This window comes from Dermacentor variabilis, chromosome 5 (genome assembly GCF_050947875.1).
Source record: "Dermacentor variabilis isolate Ectoservices chromosome 5, ASM5094787v1, whole genome shotgun sequence".
In the NCBI taxonomy this organism is placed as follows: Eukaryota; Metazoa; Arthropoda; class Arachnida; order Ixodida; family Ixodidae; genus Dermacentor; species Dermacentor variabilis.
The window spans coordinates 204,597,432-204,614,185 of NC_134572.1; the positions used below are offsets into that span (position 1 = coordinate 204,597,432).

A 16,754-nucleotide genomic window follows, 5' to 3' on the forward strand; every position below is an offset into this window, starting at 1 on the left:
TCCTGTGACTTCTGAAATACGATTGTACTTCCTGTGATTGCATTAATTCATGAAGTCGCTGGATCTCCCTTGGGGCCTTTCTAAATTCCTTGGCGTTCTCGGAATATACAATCTTACAAATTTCTCGTCGTGCCACAAATATTTTAAATGGTAGCAGGAATTTGTCATAAGTAAGACTGGTTGACAAGCTCCAGATAAACCGCTCTGACGACTGCACATGTGAAGATGAGTATATAACACTTCTTCGTTGGTCCTCCATTATTTTTGTGTAGGAGTGGTCTGGCAAAATCGATACCACTGACTTCGAAAGATGGAGAGGGCTGAACACGTTCAGCTGTCAGAGGCGCAAAGGACTCCGAGTATTGCTTGCAGGAATATCGCTGGCAGACTGTGCATTCGTGAATGACTTTCTTTACAACCTGCCTACCATTCAGTATCCAAAAGTTTTCTCTCAGTTCAGTAAAAAAAAACTGAGTCTAGCGGGTAAAAGTCATTGGTGTTCCTTCTTGACCAACAACTTTGTGAATGTGTCTGATGCAGGAAGCAGAATGAGGTGCTTCGAATTTTCCCGAAGGTTGCTGAACTGAAACGGACCTCCCAAGCGAAGAAGCTCCAATTCGTCGTGATATGGTTTGAACCGCTCGAGTGTAATGTCTATTTTGTTGACATCCGCTCCAAATACTTTATCTTGTGTTCGATGTATCCAATAAATTTCAGCCTCTTGTACTTCAGTTGCGTCTAAAGGTACCTTCTTTCTGGTTTCTGTGTACCTGCAATTTCTTGCAAATCGTTGTATCCGCGCAGTTATACACATCAGTCGGTTATAAGAGCTGCAGTCGTTGATGTTTACAATTGTAAGCACTGGTCGAGCAGCTGCTTTCAAACATAGTCGTTTCCTCTTCGAGGCCGACTGTATCCTGAATTGCTGCTGCTGTACAGGCAGTGTCTTCTATTTCGACTGCATCCTCAGTGTAGCAGAACTCGTCGATTGGAAACTTTGGTCATTTCCACCAAATCGAACTTTGTAGGAGTTGCTTCGCAGTGGATTCTCTTGACAGTATATTGGCTGGATTTCGATCACTCGGACAGTGTCTCCATGTGTTCACATCAGTTAGGGCGAGTATCTCTGTAACTCGGTTTGCTACGAACTGTTCCCAGCGTTTCGCTGAATGGCATAGCCAATTAATCACGATCATAGAATCTGTCCAGATAACTATTTCAATGCCCTCTAGATTTAGGTCACGTTTCAGTGTTGCAGTTGGTCTAGCTGCAATGAGGGTTCCCATCACTTCTAATCGTGGCACAGTTATCTTTTGTATAGGTGTGACTCTCGACTTGGCTAGCAGTAGCTGAACTGTTGTGAAGGTAAAGCACGGCGCCATACGCAACTGGGCTAGCGTCACTAAATGCATGGATTGTAACCTGCACATTCTTGCCCAGGAGGGTTTGACCAAAATATCTCTTAACTTCCAGCTGATTAACAGTTCTGAGGCCTTTAGTCCACACTGTCCACTCTATAAGAAGGGACTCAGGAAGTGGCGCATCCCAGGTGTATTTCTCTAACCACAGCCTTTGTATAAATAACTTGACTACCAGCACGAACAGCGCTAAGATTCCAAAGGGATCGCACATGAGTGAGGCGGAGCTTAAGATCTGTCTCTTCGTAACCCTTTGTTTGCTCAATGATTCAAGCATCTTCATTAGTGATGGCTTTAAGATGTCTTTGGCAGTATCCCAAACGAGACCAAGAATCTTCTTTTCTTTTTTACATCGAACTATACGTTTAAGTCTCTACTATTGTAAAAATTTCGTAAGCGTCCATCATTTGTCGTCCACTTTCTTAGATGCATTCCTGCCTCTTTCAAGATACTGAAACAATCGCTAACGACTTGCTGCACTTCTTCTTTGTTCTGTGCCCCAATAACCAAGTCATCTACGTAGAAATGATCTTTCAGTGGTTTGGCAATAGAAGGGTATTTGTCTTCTACTAGTTGAAAGTGGTGTTGCAAAGTTGCAGCAAGGAGAAAGGGACTGGTGCAGTCACTGAAAGGAACCCTTGTCATGCGCAATTCTTCAATACTTGTTAAATATTATGCTCCGTAAAAGATGGGAAGAAGCCGAAGTTAGAAATGAGCATGTACCCGAGCGCGCGCCTGCATTTTTTTGGAGTTGTTTTTACAATCGTCGAATAAAGAAGACGTTCTCTATTTCGATACGGCTTCCTGATTTTCAACATATGGTGCTCTGACCAGGACATCAGATCTACAGTTGAAGACCCCTGATGATGAAGCGAGCTACCTGAAGAGGACGACACACTGACGCGATCAATGCGACAACGCTGCGACAGAATCGAAGAACGATCCGCGTCATCACAAAGCCACCGATTCCCGACGTGACGACATGAAAAGACTACGACGGAAGCGTGCTATCGTTCGAGCAGCGGTCACCAGGATCATCAACAACCTGACAACTCTTATGCAGACAGAACCAACACCATCTGGTGAGCTGACTGACCATCTTTACCTATTAAAGATAAAGGAAACTACGCTTACGGACCTAGATAACCAAATAGAAGAGCATTTTACCGAGGATAACCTTGAGGACGAGCTTCAAAGCGTCGGACAGTATCAAGAATATATCGTCCTCGCGAAATCCCACGCTGAACGCGTTTTATCCGCTTTGGAATCAACGACTACGCACGCATCTCACAATGACTTTCATCAAGCACGCACACATGTTAAGCTACCTAAGCTCAATGAGCCGAAGTTTCATGGTGACCCCAATAAATGGCCAGAATTTTGGGATCAATTACAATCTACTGTTCCCCAGAACCGATATATCACAGACGTAGACAAATTGAAATACCTTTAGAGCTATTTGATGGGTAAAATGGAAGGTATCAGTGGCCTGTCGACAACTAACGAAAGCTATAGCACAGCTATAGAACTTCTCAAATTAAGATTCAGTCAGAAGTCCCTGATTGTTAACGACCACATGCGTCGTCTTCTAAACCTACGTAAAGTTCGTTCTTGTGAAGATTTCCAAGGGCTTTAAAGGTTGCATGAAGAAGTGCAGACTTGTGTGAGATCCGTGCATAACCTTGGCGTCGAAGAAAAAAAATATGGAGTGCTTCTGAAAACTGCTATAATACAAAATATTCTGCAAGAAATGGTACTCCATTATACTCAGCGTATCTTGTCTTCGACAAATACAGGCGTTACTAGTGACAGGCTAAATGAAATGTCTGTTCTTCTAGAGTTCTTGAGCCTTGAAATAAGAAGCCGGGAACAGACTAATGATGACTTCTAACAAAACAGAGCAAGCCTCAACCGCAAAATGACAATCCAATGAGCATTTCCAAGGTTCTGCATTTATGCTAACCGTGAAACTGACTGCAGAGAGTTGTATATTATGCGGAGACAAAGATCACTCGGTGGATGTCTGCCCAACGAGACTAACATTAGACGAGAAAAAAGAAACTCGCAAATTAGGATGTTGTTTCCGCTGCGCTAGACAATTTCACAAAGCTAAGGAATGCCGAAGCTGGAAGAGACTAAGCTGTGCGAAATGCAAGGGACGACATATCACCACGATGTGTGACCCAAAATGAAAGCAAAAGAATAGAGAAACGCAGACAACTGTTTCCTGCTCGTCAACTGACTCGCTAAAGTACACAGTTCTTCTGCAGAACGCCCAAGTTTGGGCTCTGGGTACTGGAAGCAAATGCTTTGTAAGAATCTTCGTTGGTGGCAGTCAGCGCAGCTTCATCACGGAAGAATTGTCTAGGAAGCTGAAAGCCACTGTGATAACCGAAGAGAAGCTCACCATCTCGGGATTTAGAAACGTTGCAGCACCGCGGAAATATTATCAGAGAGTATGAGTCCCGCTGCATAGCCAGTGCAACTCAAACTCACTTGAAGTAGAGGCTATAGAAGTTCCTGAAATGTGCAATGACTTGTCAGCATTGAGAGAAACAAATGTACTTGCAAAGTTGAAAAGCAAGAACTTACGTTTGGATGACGTCAACGCAGTTCAGGTCTCGCCTGAGCCTGAGCGTCCTTATAGGTGCAGGCTATTACTGGCAGCTCATCAGCGTAAGAATTCCTCGACTGGATGACTCCTTGACCGCCATCGAAACTATCATAGGATGGACACTTCATGGAGATACCAGAAGTCCACCTAAGCTCTACAAGCCGAAAACCATAAGGAACTTCAACATATGCCTAACAGAAGCAAATGTTTCCCAGCAACACAGGTCTTTCTGGGAAGTAGAACATCTGGGACTGACTAACGAAGACTGACTTTCAAAAGATGACGAACACGTGCTGAAAACTTCGTGGGAACAACTGTTAGAAACAATGGTCACTATCAAGTTGAACAGCCATGACGCAGCAATTGTTCCCATCTTAAAAATAACCGGGATGTCACGTTAAAGAGGCTGGAGTCCTTGCAGAGAACGCTATATCGAGAACCAGAGTTTCGGAAGGAATATGACACTGCCATTAGGAGCTACTATAACAAAGACTTCGCTGAGAAGGTCACAATGGACAGTACGAGTGAACATATCACGTACTACATGCCACACCGAGCAGCAGTGCAACGCGACAAAACTACGACTAAAGCATGGGTGGTATTCGATGCCTCTTCTCATCCTTCGGACTCACCTTCACTCAACAATGTCTTGTGGACAGGGCCAAATTTGAATCCCAACATCCTCGACTTACTGCTGAAGTTTCGCAGCTTCAAGATTGGAATTTCTGCCGACATCGAAAAAGTGTTTCTTCAAGTGTCACTGGCTGAACACGACCGAAATGCGTTTCGTTATTTCTGCTTTGAAGAAAGGTCTTTCAATATTGAAGAACTGCGCATGACAAGGGTTCCTTTTGGCGCCTGCAGCAGTCCCTTTCTCCTTGCTGCAACTCTGCAACACCACTTCCAATTGATATCGGATAAATCGGAAGCTGGACTAGATAGCAAAGCTCTACATTCGCTATGCATCGTCGACCTCAGATCTGCACTTGAATAACAAGGACTACCGAGAAGTGGGAGCAAGAAGGAACTTGTTGAGCGACTGAAGTTGCAACTTAAGATAGAGAAACTGCACGAGGAGTCTTTGAAAGCTGAATAATGTGCGCCCAACCTTGACCTCCAAGATGAACTGAACGGACGGCATGACTTTGTCAGGCAGTACTTCGCAGCTCAACAAGCATATGCAATGCAACTTAAAGAACGCTGACTGGCCGAGATGCAGGCGTGCTGCAGTGTTCCAGAACAAGTGGGCGGTGAAGAGGCTGCTGCAGCACCAGTGGTGCTCAAGCCAGCTGGGTATGAGAAGGGCAGCCACCAAGTGTCATGCGAGCATCCACGCAGAGGCCGCACCTGCCCATCTGTTATAGATCCAGGAGGAGATGCTAGCCATAGTCCCAATCAAGGAAAATTGCCTGTGGAAGCAAATAATGCAGTGGACCCTTGCAGAAAGAGTAGTTTTCGCCAGCAGGAGCAGGGGAGCACAAACGAAGTTGCCAGCCAGAGTTCAAATTTAAAAGCAGCCAAAGTGAGTGCAGCATACATGACATGGTGCAAAGGATTGTACTGTCAGCTCCAAAAAGAAGCAGTAGCACTTGCTGTTTCCCCCCCCCACCAATTGAAGAGCAGCAAGAACAGCGGTACCCTTCGAGAAAAAAACAAGGGCAGTCTGCCAGTGAGGAAATTGTCAATGCTTTACAGTCTAAATGCACAGTAGCCATAATCAATGACGGCAAAGACTTGTGTGATGCAGAAATATGCCAAACAACACCAGCTGGCCACCAGGACAGAACTGTTGAAAAATGTAAATTTGTGAAGGCTAAACATACATGGATAGAAAATGCGTCCCCAAGACTTAAGACTCCAAATAGAAACACACGAAAAAAAAAGCAAGAAGTGTTATATACTCATCTTCACATGCGCAGTCGTCAGAGCAGTTCGTCTGGAGCTTGTCAGCAGTCTTACTTACGACAAATTCCTGATAGCATTTAAACGATTTGTGGCACGACAAGGAATTTCTGAGATTGTATATTCCGACAACGCCAAGACATTTAGAAAGGCCTCACAGGAGATCCAATGACTTTATGAATTAATGAAATCACAGGAAGTACAATCGTATTTCGGAAGTCACAAGATTGTTTGGAAGTTTATCACTGAGCAAGCTCCCTGGTGGGGAGGATTTTAGGAACGACTCATTAGATCTGAAGTCTACATCAAAGAAAACACTGGGAAACGATTTCTTTAACTATGAAGAACTTTCGACCATGCTCTATCAAGTTGAAGCGATGATAAATTTACGACCGATAACATTTGTGTATGCAGAAGCCTCTGAACCAATGCCGCTTACGCCAAGTGGTTGCCTCATAGGCGAAAGATTGACTATGCTTCCTCCAGACGTGTTCAGCACAGCAACAAAAAATGCACCGTCGTAATGTGAATTACATACGTCACACGAACACAGAGAACATGTGTTAAACAATACCTAGAACTGGTGGCGACAAGAGTACCTCCAAGAACTTCATTCAGCTCACATTAATGAAACTAGGCACTCAGATTCAGTGAAGCTTGGAAACATAGTACTGATAAAAGAATTAAACTCGCCAAGAGAAATGTGGAAGATGGGACAAATGACAGAATTATTTCCGGGCAGCGACGGCAAAGTTCGCTCACGCAAAGTACACACTGCGGAGACCGGTACAGATGCTGTACCACCTAGAATCTGCTAGACAAGCTCCGTTTTGAAAAGAAACAAGCACACACAAATTGTTCGGCCGGGTGCTGTTAAATATTATGCTCCGAAAAAGATGAGAAGAAGACAAAGTTAGAAGCGAGCGTGGAGCCAAGCACACATCTGCATTTTTTTCGTTGTTTTAACAAGCGTCGAATAAAAAAGACGTTTTCTACTTCAGCTCCGCTTCCTGCTTTTCAACACTGTTGGAAGACCCTTCTTCAAACCAGAAGTAACGAAACCCATCTCAGTCTTATTCCACTAGCGACACTTGAAGAAGCGCTTTTTCGATGTCGGCGGCAATTCCAATCTTGAAGCTGGGAAATTTCAGCAGAAAGTCGAGGATGTTGGGGTTCAAATTCGGCCCTGTCCACAAGACGTCGTTGAGTGAAGGTGAGTCCGAAGCATGACAAGAGGCATCGAATACCACTCGTACTTTAGTTGTAGTTCTGTTGCGTCGCACTACTGCTCGGTATGGCGTATAGTATGTGATATGTTCACTCGTACTGTCCATTGTGACCTTCTCAGCGAAGTCTTTCTTATAGTAGCTCCTAATGGCAGTGTCATATTCCTTCTGAAACTCTGGTTCTCTGTGTAGCATTCTCTGCAAGGACTCCAGCCTCTTTAACACGACATCCCGGTTATGTTTAAGCTAGGAACAATTGCTGCACCATGACAGTTAAAGTTGATAGCGACCATTGTTTCTAGAACGACAGAAAGCTGAACTAGTTGGTAAGCATTCATTATGCAATAAAGGTGAGGCGTGCAGACAGGACACAAGAAAAGTGGACAACACGAACGGCGTTCGTGTTGTCCACTTCTCTTGTGTCCTGTCTGCACGCTTCACCTTTTTACATAATGAACCATTGTTTCTAATAGTTGATTCCATGAAGTTCTTCAGGACGTGTTCATCATCTTTCGAAAGTCTCTCTTCGTTAGTCAGTAACAGATGTTCTACTTCCCAGAAAGACCTCAGTTGCTCGGAAACATTGGCTTCCGTTAGACATATGTTGAAGTTCTTTATGGTTTCCGGCTTGTAGTACTTAGGTGGACTTCTGGTATCTTCATGAAGTGTCCATCCTATGATAGTTTCGATGGCGGTTAACGAGTTGTCGTCTATGAATTCTTCCGCTGACGAGCTGCCAGTAATAGTCTGCACCTATAAGGAAGCTTAATGTAGGCTCAGGCGAGACCTGAGCATTGACATCAGCCAAACGTAACTTCTTCCTTTTCAACTTTGCATGTACATTTGTCTCTGTCAATGCTGACAAGTAATTGCATATTTCGGGAACTTCTATAGCCTCTACTTCAAGTGAGTTTGAGTCGCACTGGCTATGCAGTGTGACTCGTACTCTCCGATAATATTTCCCCGTTGTTGAAACGTTTCCAAATCTCGAGATGGTGAGCTGCTCTTCGGCTAACACTGGCTTTCAGCTTCCTAGACAATTCTTCCATGATGAAGCTGCGTTGACTGGCACCATCAATCAACATTCTTCCAAAGCATTTGCTTCCAGTGCCCAGAGCCCAAACTTGGGCAGGCTGCAGAAGAACTGTGTACTTTAGCGAGTCTGTTGACGAGCTGGAAACAGTTGTCTGCGTTTCTGTATTGTTCTGCTTCCATTTTCGGTCAAACATCGAGGTGATATGTCGCCCCTTGCATTTCGCACAGCTTAGTCTCTTCCAGCTTCAGCATTCCTTGGCTTTGTGAAATTGTCTAGTGCAACAGAAACAGCATCCTAATTTGCGTAGTTTCGCCTTTTTCTCGTCTAATGTTAGTTCTGCTGGGCAGACATCCACCGAGTGATCTTTATCTCCGCAAAATATACAACTCTCTGGAGTCAGTTTCACAGTTAACATAGATGCAGAACCTTGGAAATGCTCATTAGATTGTCGTTTTACGGTTGAGGCTTGTTCTCTCTTGTCAGACGTCATCATTAGTCTGTTCCCGGCTTCTTATTTCAAGGCTCAAGAAGCCTAGAAGAACAAACATTTCATTTAGCCTGTAACTAGTAACGCCTGTATTTGTCGAAGACAAGATGCGCTGGGTATAACGGAGTACCATTTCTTGCGGAAGATATTGTATTATAGCAGTTTTCAGAAGCACTCCATATTTTTTTTCTTCGACGCCAAGGTTATGCACCGATCTCACGCGAGTCTGCACTTCTTCATGCAACCTTTAAAGCCCTTGGAAATCTTCACAAGAACGAACTTTACGTAGGTTTAGAAGACGACGCATGTGGTCGTTAACAATCAGTGACTTCTGACGGAACCTTATTTTGAGAAGTTCTATAGCTGCGCTATAGCTTTCGTTAGTTGTCTACAGGCCGCTGATACTTTCCATTTTAGCCATCAAATAGCTCCAAAGATATTTCAATTTGTCTACGTCTGTGATATATCGGTTCTGGTGAACAGTAGACTCAAATTGATCCCAAAATTCTGGCCATTTATTGGGGTCACCATGAAACTTAGGCACATTGAGCTTAGGTAGCTTAACATGTGCGCGTGCTTGATGAAAGTCATCGTGAGATGCGTGCGTAGTCGTTGATTGCAAAGCCGATAAAACGCGTTCAGCACGGGATTTCGCGAGGACGATATATTCTTGATACTGTCCGACGCTTTGAAGCTCGTCCTCAAGGTTATCCTCGGTAACATGCTCTTCTATTTGGTTATCAAGGTCCGTAAGCATAGTTTCCTTTATCTTTAATAGGTAAAGATGGTCGGTCAGCTCACCAGATGGTGTTGGTTCCGTCTGCATAAGAGTTGTCAGGTTGTTGATGATCCTGGTGACCGCCGCTCGAACGGTAGCATGCTTCCCTCGTAGTCTTTCCATGTCGTCACGTCGGGAATCGGAGGCCTCGTGATGACGTGGATCACTCTTTGATTCTGTCGCAGCGCTGTCGCGTTGATTGCGTCGGTCGGTCGGTCGTCCTCTTCAGGTAGCTCGCTTCATCGTAAGGGGTCTTCAACTCTAGATCTAAATCCAGGTCATGGCACCATACTGTTGAAAATCAGGAAGCCGTATCAAAATAGAGAACGTCTTCTTTATTCGCTGATTGTAAAAACAACTCGAAAAAAATGCAGGCGCGCGCTCGGGTACATGATCATTTTTAACTTCGGCTTCTTCTCATCTTTTTCAGAGCATAATATTTAACAGAATGAAAGGAAACTGTAGAACTTGGTGCAACATTCGTAACATTATAAAGCGATCGAAAGTTTGTTAACTTTACAGAAAATTCAGGAGAGTCGGATGGTATGCATATGCTCTCTGAACTGGCATAATGAATCCTTACTACTGTCCAGCTCTCTGGGAAGTGCACAATGCCACTACAGAGCATGCTGTACAACCAAATAGGCTGGTGCCCATGTTCATGGCAAAGCAAAAAAAAGAAGGAGATCCTGTTTTTAAGTCTATAATCTCTCCCTGATTATGCAGGCCACTGTACCCATGTTTAGGAGTGCACACCCTATGCCTTGCAGCATGCGATCACTGTCCTTCATTTGGGTATGTTCCAAGGGCTAGTCAAAATACAACTTGTATTTTGACTAACCTTACCTCAACCTGAGGAGAGCACTTACCTCAACCTGAGGAGAGACTGGCAGAGCTTTGATGCCAATCAGGAGCTGCAGCGTGTTGTGGATTACCATCAGCAGAGAGATGATCTGGGGAAAGCCAGGACGAAGGCGTCAAAGCCAAATAGACATTTTGTCCAAGTTAAGCTTTCTCTGTGCTCCAGATTAAGACTATGCATTTCTAATTCAGTAAAGTACATTAGCACACTGTCTATAAAAAAAAAAAACTCACTTATGAAATGCATCAAGAGTGGTCTCGCTTGCCGTATAAGTTATGCCACTACCCCACAGACAGGCAGTAAACAACATATTCGCCTACTTGGCATCAATATGTCTTCACCTTTCCAAGAAAATATTACCATAACTATCATGCACTGCTCTTACGTTTCTGATCATTTCATCCTCACTGCAATATGAGCTGAACTTTTTGGACGCAGACATATTATTGGACCCGGCAAATCAACGGACGGAACGTAGAGGAGGTAGCAGTAGTGCCCTACCTGTATAAAACGGCACATAGTCTTAAGAAAATGGCTAGCCGGGTGGACACAAAAGTGGTCTTTTCAGCACCAGAAAAGCTGGCAAAAATATGTCGATTAACGGACCCGTACCTAAAACCAGCTGTCGGATGCTCTATGAATCATCGTAAAGCACCAGTGGGTTGCGTAGAAGCTGTTGTTTATGAGCTCCCCGGTCCTGTGGGAAAAAATACATAGGATAGACAGGAAGGTGTCTTAATGACCGATTATGGGAACATAGCCTAAACGTCAAAAATAAGCAATACGATCATCTGTCAACTCACTGTCAGGAATGTGGCTGGGCACCGGTGTATGGATCATGCCGGGTTCTTGCGATGCACAAAGGTAAAGATGTGCGAGAGATTACTGAGGCTCAGGCTATCTGTCGGAATAGTGATATGTGTATTATTGCCCCTTCGGTCGACTTGTTAGATAAGGAGATGGCTTTTTTGGATGGTTAAGATTTGGATGAGGTCCACTGTGCATGGGTTAAAAAGGTGCGTTTTCTGAAAATCAAGTTGTTGAAGTTAGCACATTGCGGTGTCATCTCCCTTCTGTCCTTGTTTGCTGGCGCTAAATATGCTTTCCAATGTATATATACGCTCATCACGGACTAATAATGAGGAGTGCTGTTCGATGTATGGCCTGGGCGGTTCACTTTGTGGCTCTCCGGCGCCCGTGGCATAGTTGGGCAGGGCACAACGGTGAATACAACAGTTGGCGACAAGGATTGAAGTGCCCAAAAGCGGAAGAAATGAGCCTACATCAGCTTCCCGAGTTCCTGCCGGCGCCAAGGAAGCCCGCCATTCCTTGGACGCAGTGGCCCCGCCTTTTCAAGAATTATCTCCTGGCATCGGGGAGCAACGCCAACCCACCTGTGCATCACAAAGCTTTGCTACTGCACTGTTTGGGTACTGAAGGCCAACGCTTGTACTACGCATTGCCAGACAAGAAACCGTCGACACCGCATGCAGAGGAAAAGAATAAAGGCGGCACGTGCGACGAGTACAATGCAGCAGTTAGACACTTACTTCACTTCTAAAATGAACTTCGTCATGGAGCGGCATAGGTTTGGACAGTGCATCCAACTGCCTGGGGAGACCGCAGCAGCATTCGTCATGATGTTACACGAGCTGGCATTGAGTTGCGACTACAGTGAGCAAGTTGATGATTTTTTAGTGACCAACTTATAGCAAAAACGAGAAACCATGTTTTTCGGGAATGCCTACTTCTAGAAGGCACTTTGCTTACTCTTGAATGTGCGCTGGCTATTGCGAACAATATTGAAGAAGATATGAAATACTTCCTTGAGCTGCATTCATCCGCTACAAGCATTCAAAAGGTCGAAAAACGTCAGATTCCATGCCGTACAGAATCCCGATTACCAGCACAAGTCTTGTTTTCGTTGCAGGTCTTCGCAGCATCTTGCAGATTACAAGAAATGCAAGGTGCAGAATAAGATATGCAGCGAATGCGGCAAACGAGGACATTTTCAGCATGTAAGAGCGGCATGCCAAACGAGCGGGCCCTCGCAGTCCGAGGAGTCGATACCTGCAGTATATCCAGCGAACTCAACGTCTTGCTTCTCGTGCAGCCTAGCAAAGCAGGAATACACATCCAAGTCCTTGTGCAAGATGTACCCGTATGTTTCCTCATAGATACAGGCTCTGCTGTCTCAATTCTGTCCGCCGCCAGGTAATCAAGGTTGAAATGCCTTTCTATGCAGCTGACATCAGCGTCCCTTTATGATTTTTCTAGGTGCAGGACAAGCACAGAAGGGTGTTTGACGGTGCCAGTCGCCTTCCAGAGTCGACATGCTGACATACTTTTCTACGTCGTCAACGATGCCACTGACAACCTTGGCATTGACGCCATCAAAGCACTGCAGCTACACATCAATGGTATGTCATTGCAATGCACCCACATTATGCAAGTGCCATAAAGCTTTGATCCGGTACTTTTTTGGCAGTTTTCGCACTTGTTTGATGGAAAATTAGGTCTGGCAAAAAATTTTATTCATAAGGTCAAGATAAGAGGAGGAATCATGCCTGTCACTGCTTAGTTACGGCGCATGCCATTTTCGGTACGAGATCCAGTACGTGAAGAGCTGCAGTGCCTTGAGCATGATGATCTCATAGAAAAGGTTGATGGGTGTCTGAATGGGTATCGCCAATTGTAGTAGTTGCAAAGAGAAATGGCAAGATAAGGATTTGTGTCGATCTGTGTGAACCAAACAAAGCGATTGTTGTTGACAAATTTCTGCTGCCGCACACGGAAGAACAATTGCACAAACTTAACAGAGCAGGGTATTTTCCCAAGATTTATTTAGCAGCCGCCTACCACCAAGTTTTTCTGACTCCTGAAAGCAGAGAATAGACTACCTTCATCACCAATAGTGGTTTATAATGATTCAAACGAGTCTGCTTTGGCGTTGCATCAGCCCAGTCTGCCTTTCAGAAAACGATTTTCACTATTTTGCAGAACTGCAAAAACACTTTGTGCTACATCGATGATGTCCTTGTGTATGGAAGCACACATGAGGAACACTTCGAGAATGTGGCAAGAAGCTGTTCATCTGAAAACGTAACACCATTTGGCGAGCCACAGCAGGAAAGCCATGACCCACCTCAACAGCTATCTGTTCTGACACCAGGTGAGAGGGACATTCTGGAACTGAGGCGTTCAAGAAGGCAAAGAAGACTACCATCGTGGTTTAAAGACTATCATAAACATTGAGTGCTTACAGTGTTTCCAGTCAATTTGTTGAGTAACTCTCTTGAGGGGGGAAAATGTGGTATTCAGTAGCTTTGTTTATATAATCTAGATGGCGCTAGGCACACGCCTGATCATGTTAGATGACGCTTGCACCTGTATTTATATGTTCATCACGGACTAATAAGGAGGAGTGTCATTCGAGGTACGGCCTGGGCGGTTCACTTCACAGTTCTCTGGCGCCCGCGGCGTAGTCGGGAAGGGCACGACGGCGGATACAACATAGTGCATAACACCCTGGAAGAAATCGCCGAGGCGCAAAGGACTGCCCAGCTCGCGGGGCTATCGGAAATAAGAACGGGCAGACAAGTGCTGCATGACCTAGGCCTGGGGCCAAAGGAAAGTGGACCCGAAAATACTGAAGTATTTTAGTAGATGGCTATAGTAGATGGCTATAGGTATGTCCAGTGCCAAGAAATATGAACCCTGAGTTCCACAAAAAGCAGTAGGCAGCGAGGGCCAAGGCGCTCATCAATCTCCATGCCAAAGAAGGGGTGCTGTGTTTATGGATGCGGCAAAGTATCCAGATGACAGAAAGGCATTCGCTGCAGCAGTTGTCCGGGCATCAACCAGTGCAACAAGAACTACGGCGAGAGTGCGGACTCGAGGGGCGCATCAAGCCGAGGAGGTGGTCATTGCCCTGGCCATCGCTAACCCTGAGTGCATGATTGTGCTCTGTGATTTTAGGATGGCAGTGAGAAATTACGCTAGAGCAAGAGTGTGTGGTGAAGCCGCATGTGTGCTGCGTGCAGTCGATCACGAGGGTGAAAATCGGTGTGTCGTGATAAAGTAGTCTCCGGCGCACATGGGCAGTGATGTGTCGGATCACGGTAACGCAAACCACAAGACGGCGAATGCAGCGGCGCGAGGACTAACCAACCGTATGGCTGGTGCTGCGCTCAACCCATCGTGGTGGTGGGAAACCAAGGACAAAATGACCTCCTACAACGAAATTGTGAAGTGGTACAAACTAAAGAGAAGGACTATGCTGTCACCTCATCCGGGCTTGACCCGTAAAGAAGCGGTGTTATATCGACAACTTCAGACGGGGTCGTTATTCCCCCTGGTGCTGATGAGGCACACATGTCCGAGTGTTTATGTGAGTGACCTGTATTGTATGTGCCGAAAGGAAAGAGCCACTGCAGCTCACATCCTTTGGGACTGTGCCAAGAATCCACACAAAGATGCAATGATGATAACGATCCCGCTGCGGCTCGAGGCCGCAACGAGGTGCTACGATCACGAGGTCTAAGCCCAGGCTGTCCAGCAGATCTCGGCGGCCCTCGAAAGGCAATGACTGAGCGAAACCGGAGGAGACTGCCACCCCAAAAGAGGGGCAGGTGCAGTCGACCAAAGAGAGTAGTGCAGCCACGGCCAGATAAGAGGCACCACACGCCAGGAAGACGTCATGGCCTCCCTTACAGGGGAAGGCTAATCGTTCTGCAGGCATTCCTAATAAAGTTGCTTCGCTCGCTCGCACTCATAGTGAACTGCCATTTTCGCTCGGAAGTGCTGAGAGCAGGCTAAAAATAGGAACTTCCAGCATGGCAGAATGTGTTGACATGCTCGTTGCCCCCAATGCCTCCAAGACCGACAATGCAGCCACAGACATGGGTGCTGACCGGTCAAGTTTGAATTATCCAGCAAAAGCACTTCAGGATCAAGGTACGTTAAATCGCACTTAAGTGGTGGCTCGTAGAAATGTACGGGCAGTGGCCAATGTCTTTAGCTGGAATTGCATTTCTCAAAAAATTGAACTAACCAGAGTTGAATTATTGGCAGTCTACTGCAATAACTAAACTTTTTTTTTTACAAATGACAGTTTTAATATAAATAGCGTAAATTGGCTTGCTCTTGATTGCTTCAATTTAATGCCCCCATGTTGAATGGCAGCATAAAGCAGAAAGCTTTCACTCTCACACTAGGCCAGGCTCACCGTGAGGCTCAGCAGAGCCAGCATGGCCAAAGGGTAGCCCAGGTTCCTCCTCCAAGGGGATGCCAGCTGCTGCAGAGCTGCACATGCCAAAAATCAAGACAAGGCCAAGCAAGCGTTACCTTATGTCCACAACCCCTCGTGATAAAGGACAGGGCTTGCTAGAGCTTCTCCCATCGTGTAGATCACTGCCACGACAAGGTCTACATACCACGCCACAACACAGTAACCCATTCATGCAAACAACAAATCACAACTGGAATCATTTGTCTGCCTAATTAGTAAGCACCACTAACATAGGACACTTTCGTGAAGCAGCACCAACCAGCATTACATAATGTGCCCCATCACCCAGTCAAATTTGTTTTACATTTACCTTTTCGCATTACATGCCTATTTGTTTGATTTCATAATGCTTGCTAAACATTTGTTCTTATCCATTTCTCTATGACTGTATTTGTATGTGCAAATTGAGAACAAGGTGAAAGCAGCAGGAGCCTGCTTTCACCTTGTTCTCGTTTTGCTCGTCGTCTTGAATTTCCATCTCTCACCTTCCCTGTGTTTTCCCTATATTTGAATGTGCCTTTCTTACTCAATCAATGACCAATTTTTCTAACACCCCTTTGTTTAACATGCCTGATAATTTGGACACATTCACGGTGCCGCCACATACCCTGTGAAGCCAATGTACAAGGAAGTCTGAAATTTTGGATAAAAAACAGTTCACTGTTCAAATTTTCAGACTTTTAGCTATGAACCGACATTAACTGAAGACACCACTGCCACCATTTTGATTATCTTACAGCGTTGAACTGTCGTACGCTGATCCATCGGCAGCTGTAGCCACTGTGGTCAATGTAGCCACTTGTGTTTGGCCACATGGTGTCTGATAAGGTCAGAGCTGACAACATCAGTTACGCCTTTCGTAGTTGTATCCGTCATATTCATCATTGCATTGAGCGTCTTCTTCGTCATTGGGGTCTTCACGTCATCGTTCGTTCATAAAGGGGGATGTGGAGAAGTTAGAGTACTGGCAGCCTCACCCCCAGAGGTCGCTGTGACTAGTTTCCCCATTGCGGGGTAGGGGACCTGCCCCTAGTGACCTGCCCCTAGTGACGTCGGCAGAACTGTGATGAGTCGGTGAATTGTAGCGCACAGGAGATGGAGAAGGAGAACGTGATAGGGGCATTGTCATATTTTGTGGCTG

The 16,754-nt window shown here is 45.4% G+C and overlaps 1 protein-coding gene across 8 annotated transcripts in view; it reads right to left on the reverse strand.

Annotated features, from left to right (window-relative positions):
• Window positions 1-16,754, reverse strand: part of lili (LMBR1-like protein lilipod) — a 306,045-nt gene that overhangs the window by 66,646 nt on the left and 222,645 nt on the right. For all 8 annotated transcript variants that reach the window (XM_075693928.1, XM_075693931.1, XM_075693930.1 and 5 more), the window contains 2 exons: window positions 15,551-15,627; window positions 10,331-10,414 (listed from right to left, as the gene is read on the reverse strand). In XM_075693928.1, coding sequence (XP_075550043.1) covers window positions 10,331-10,414; window positions 15,551-15,627 — 161 coding nt within the window. The remainder of the gene's footprint in view (window positions 1-10,330; window positions 10,415-15,550; window positions 15,628-16,754) is intronic.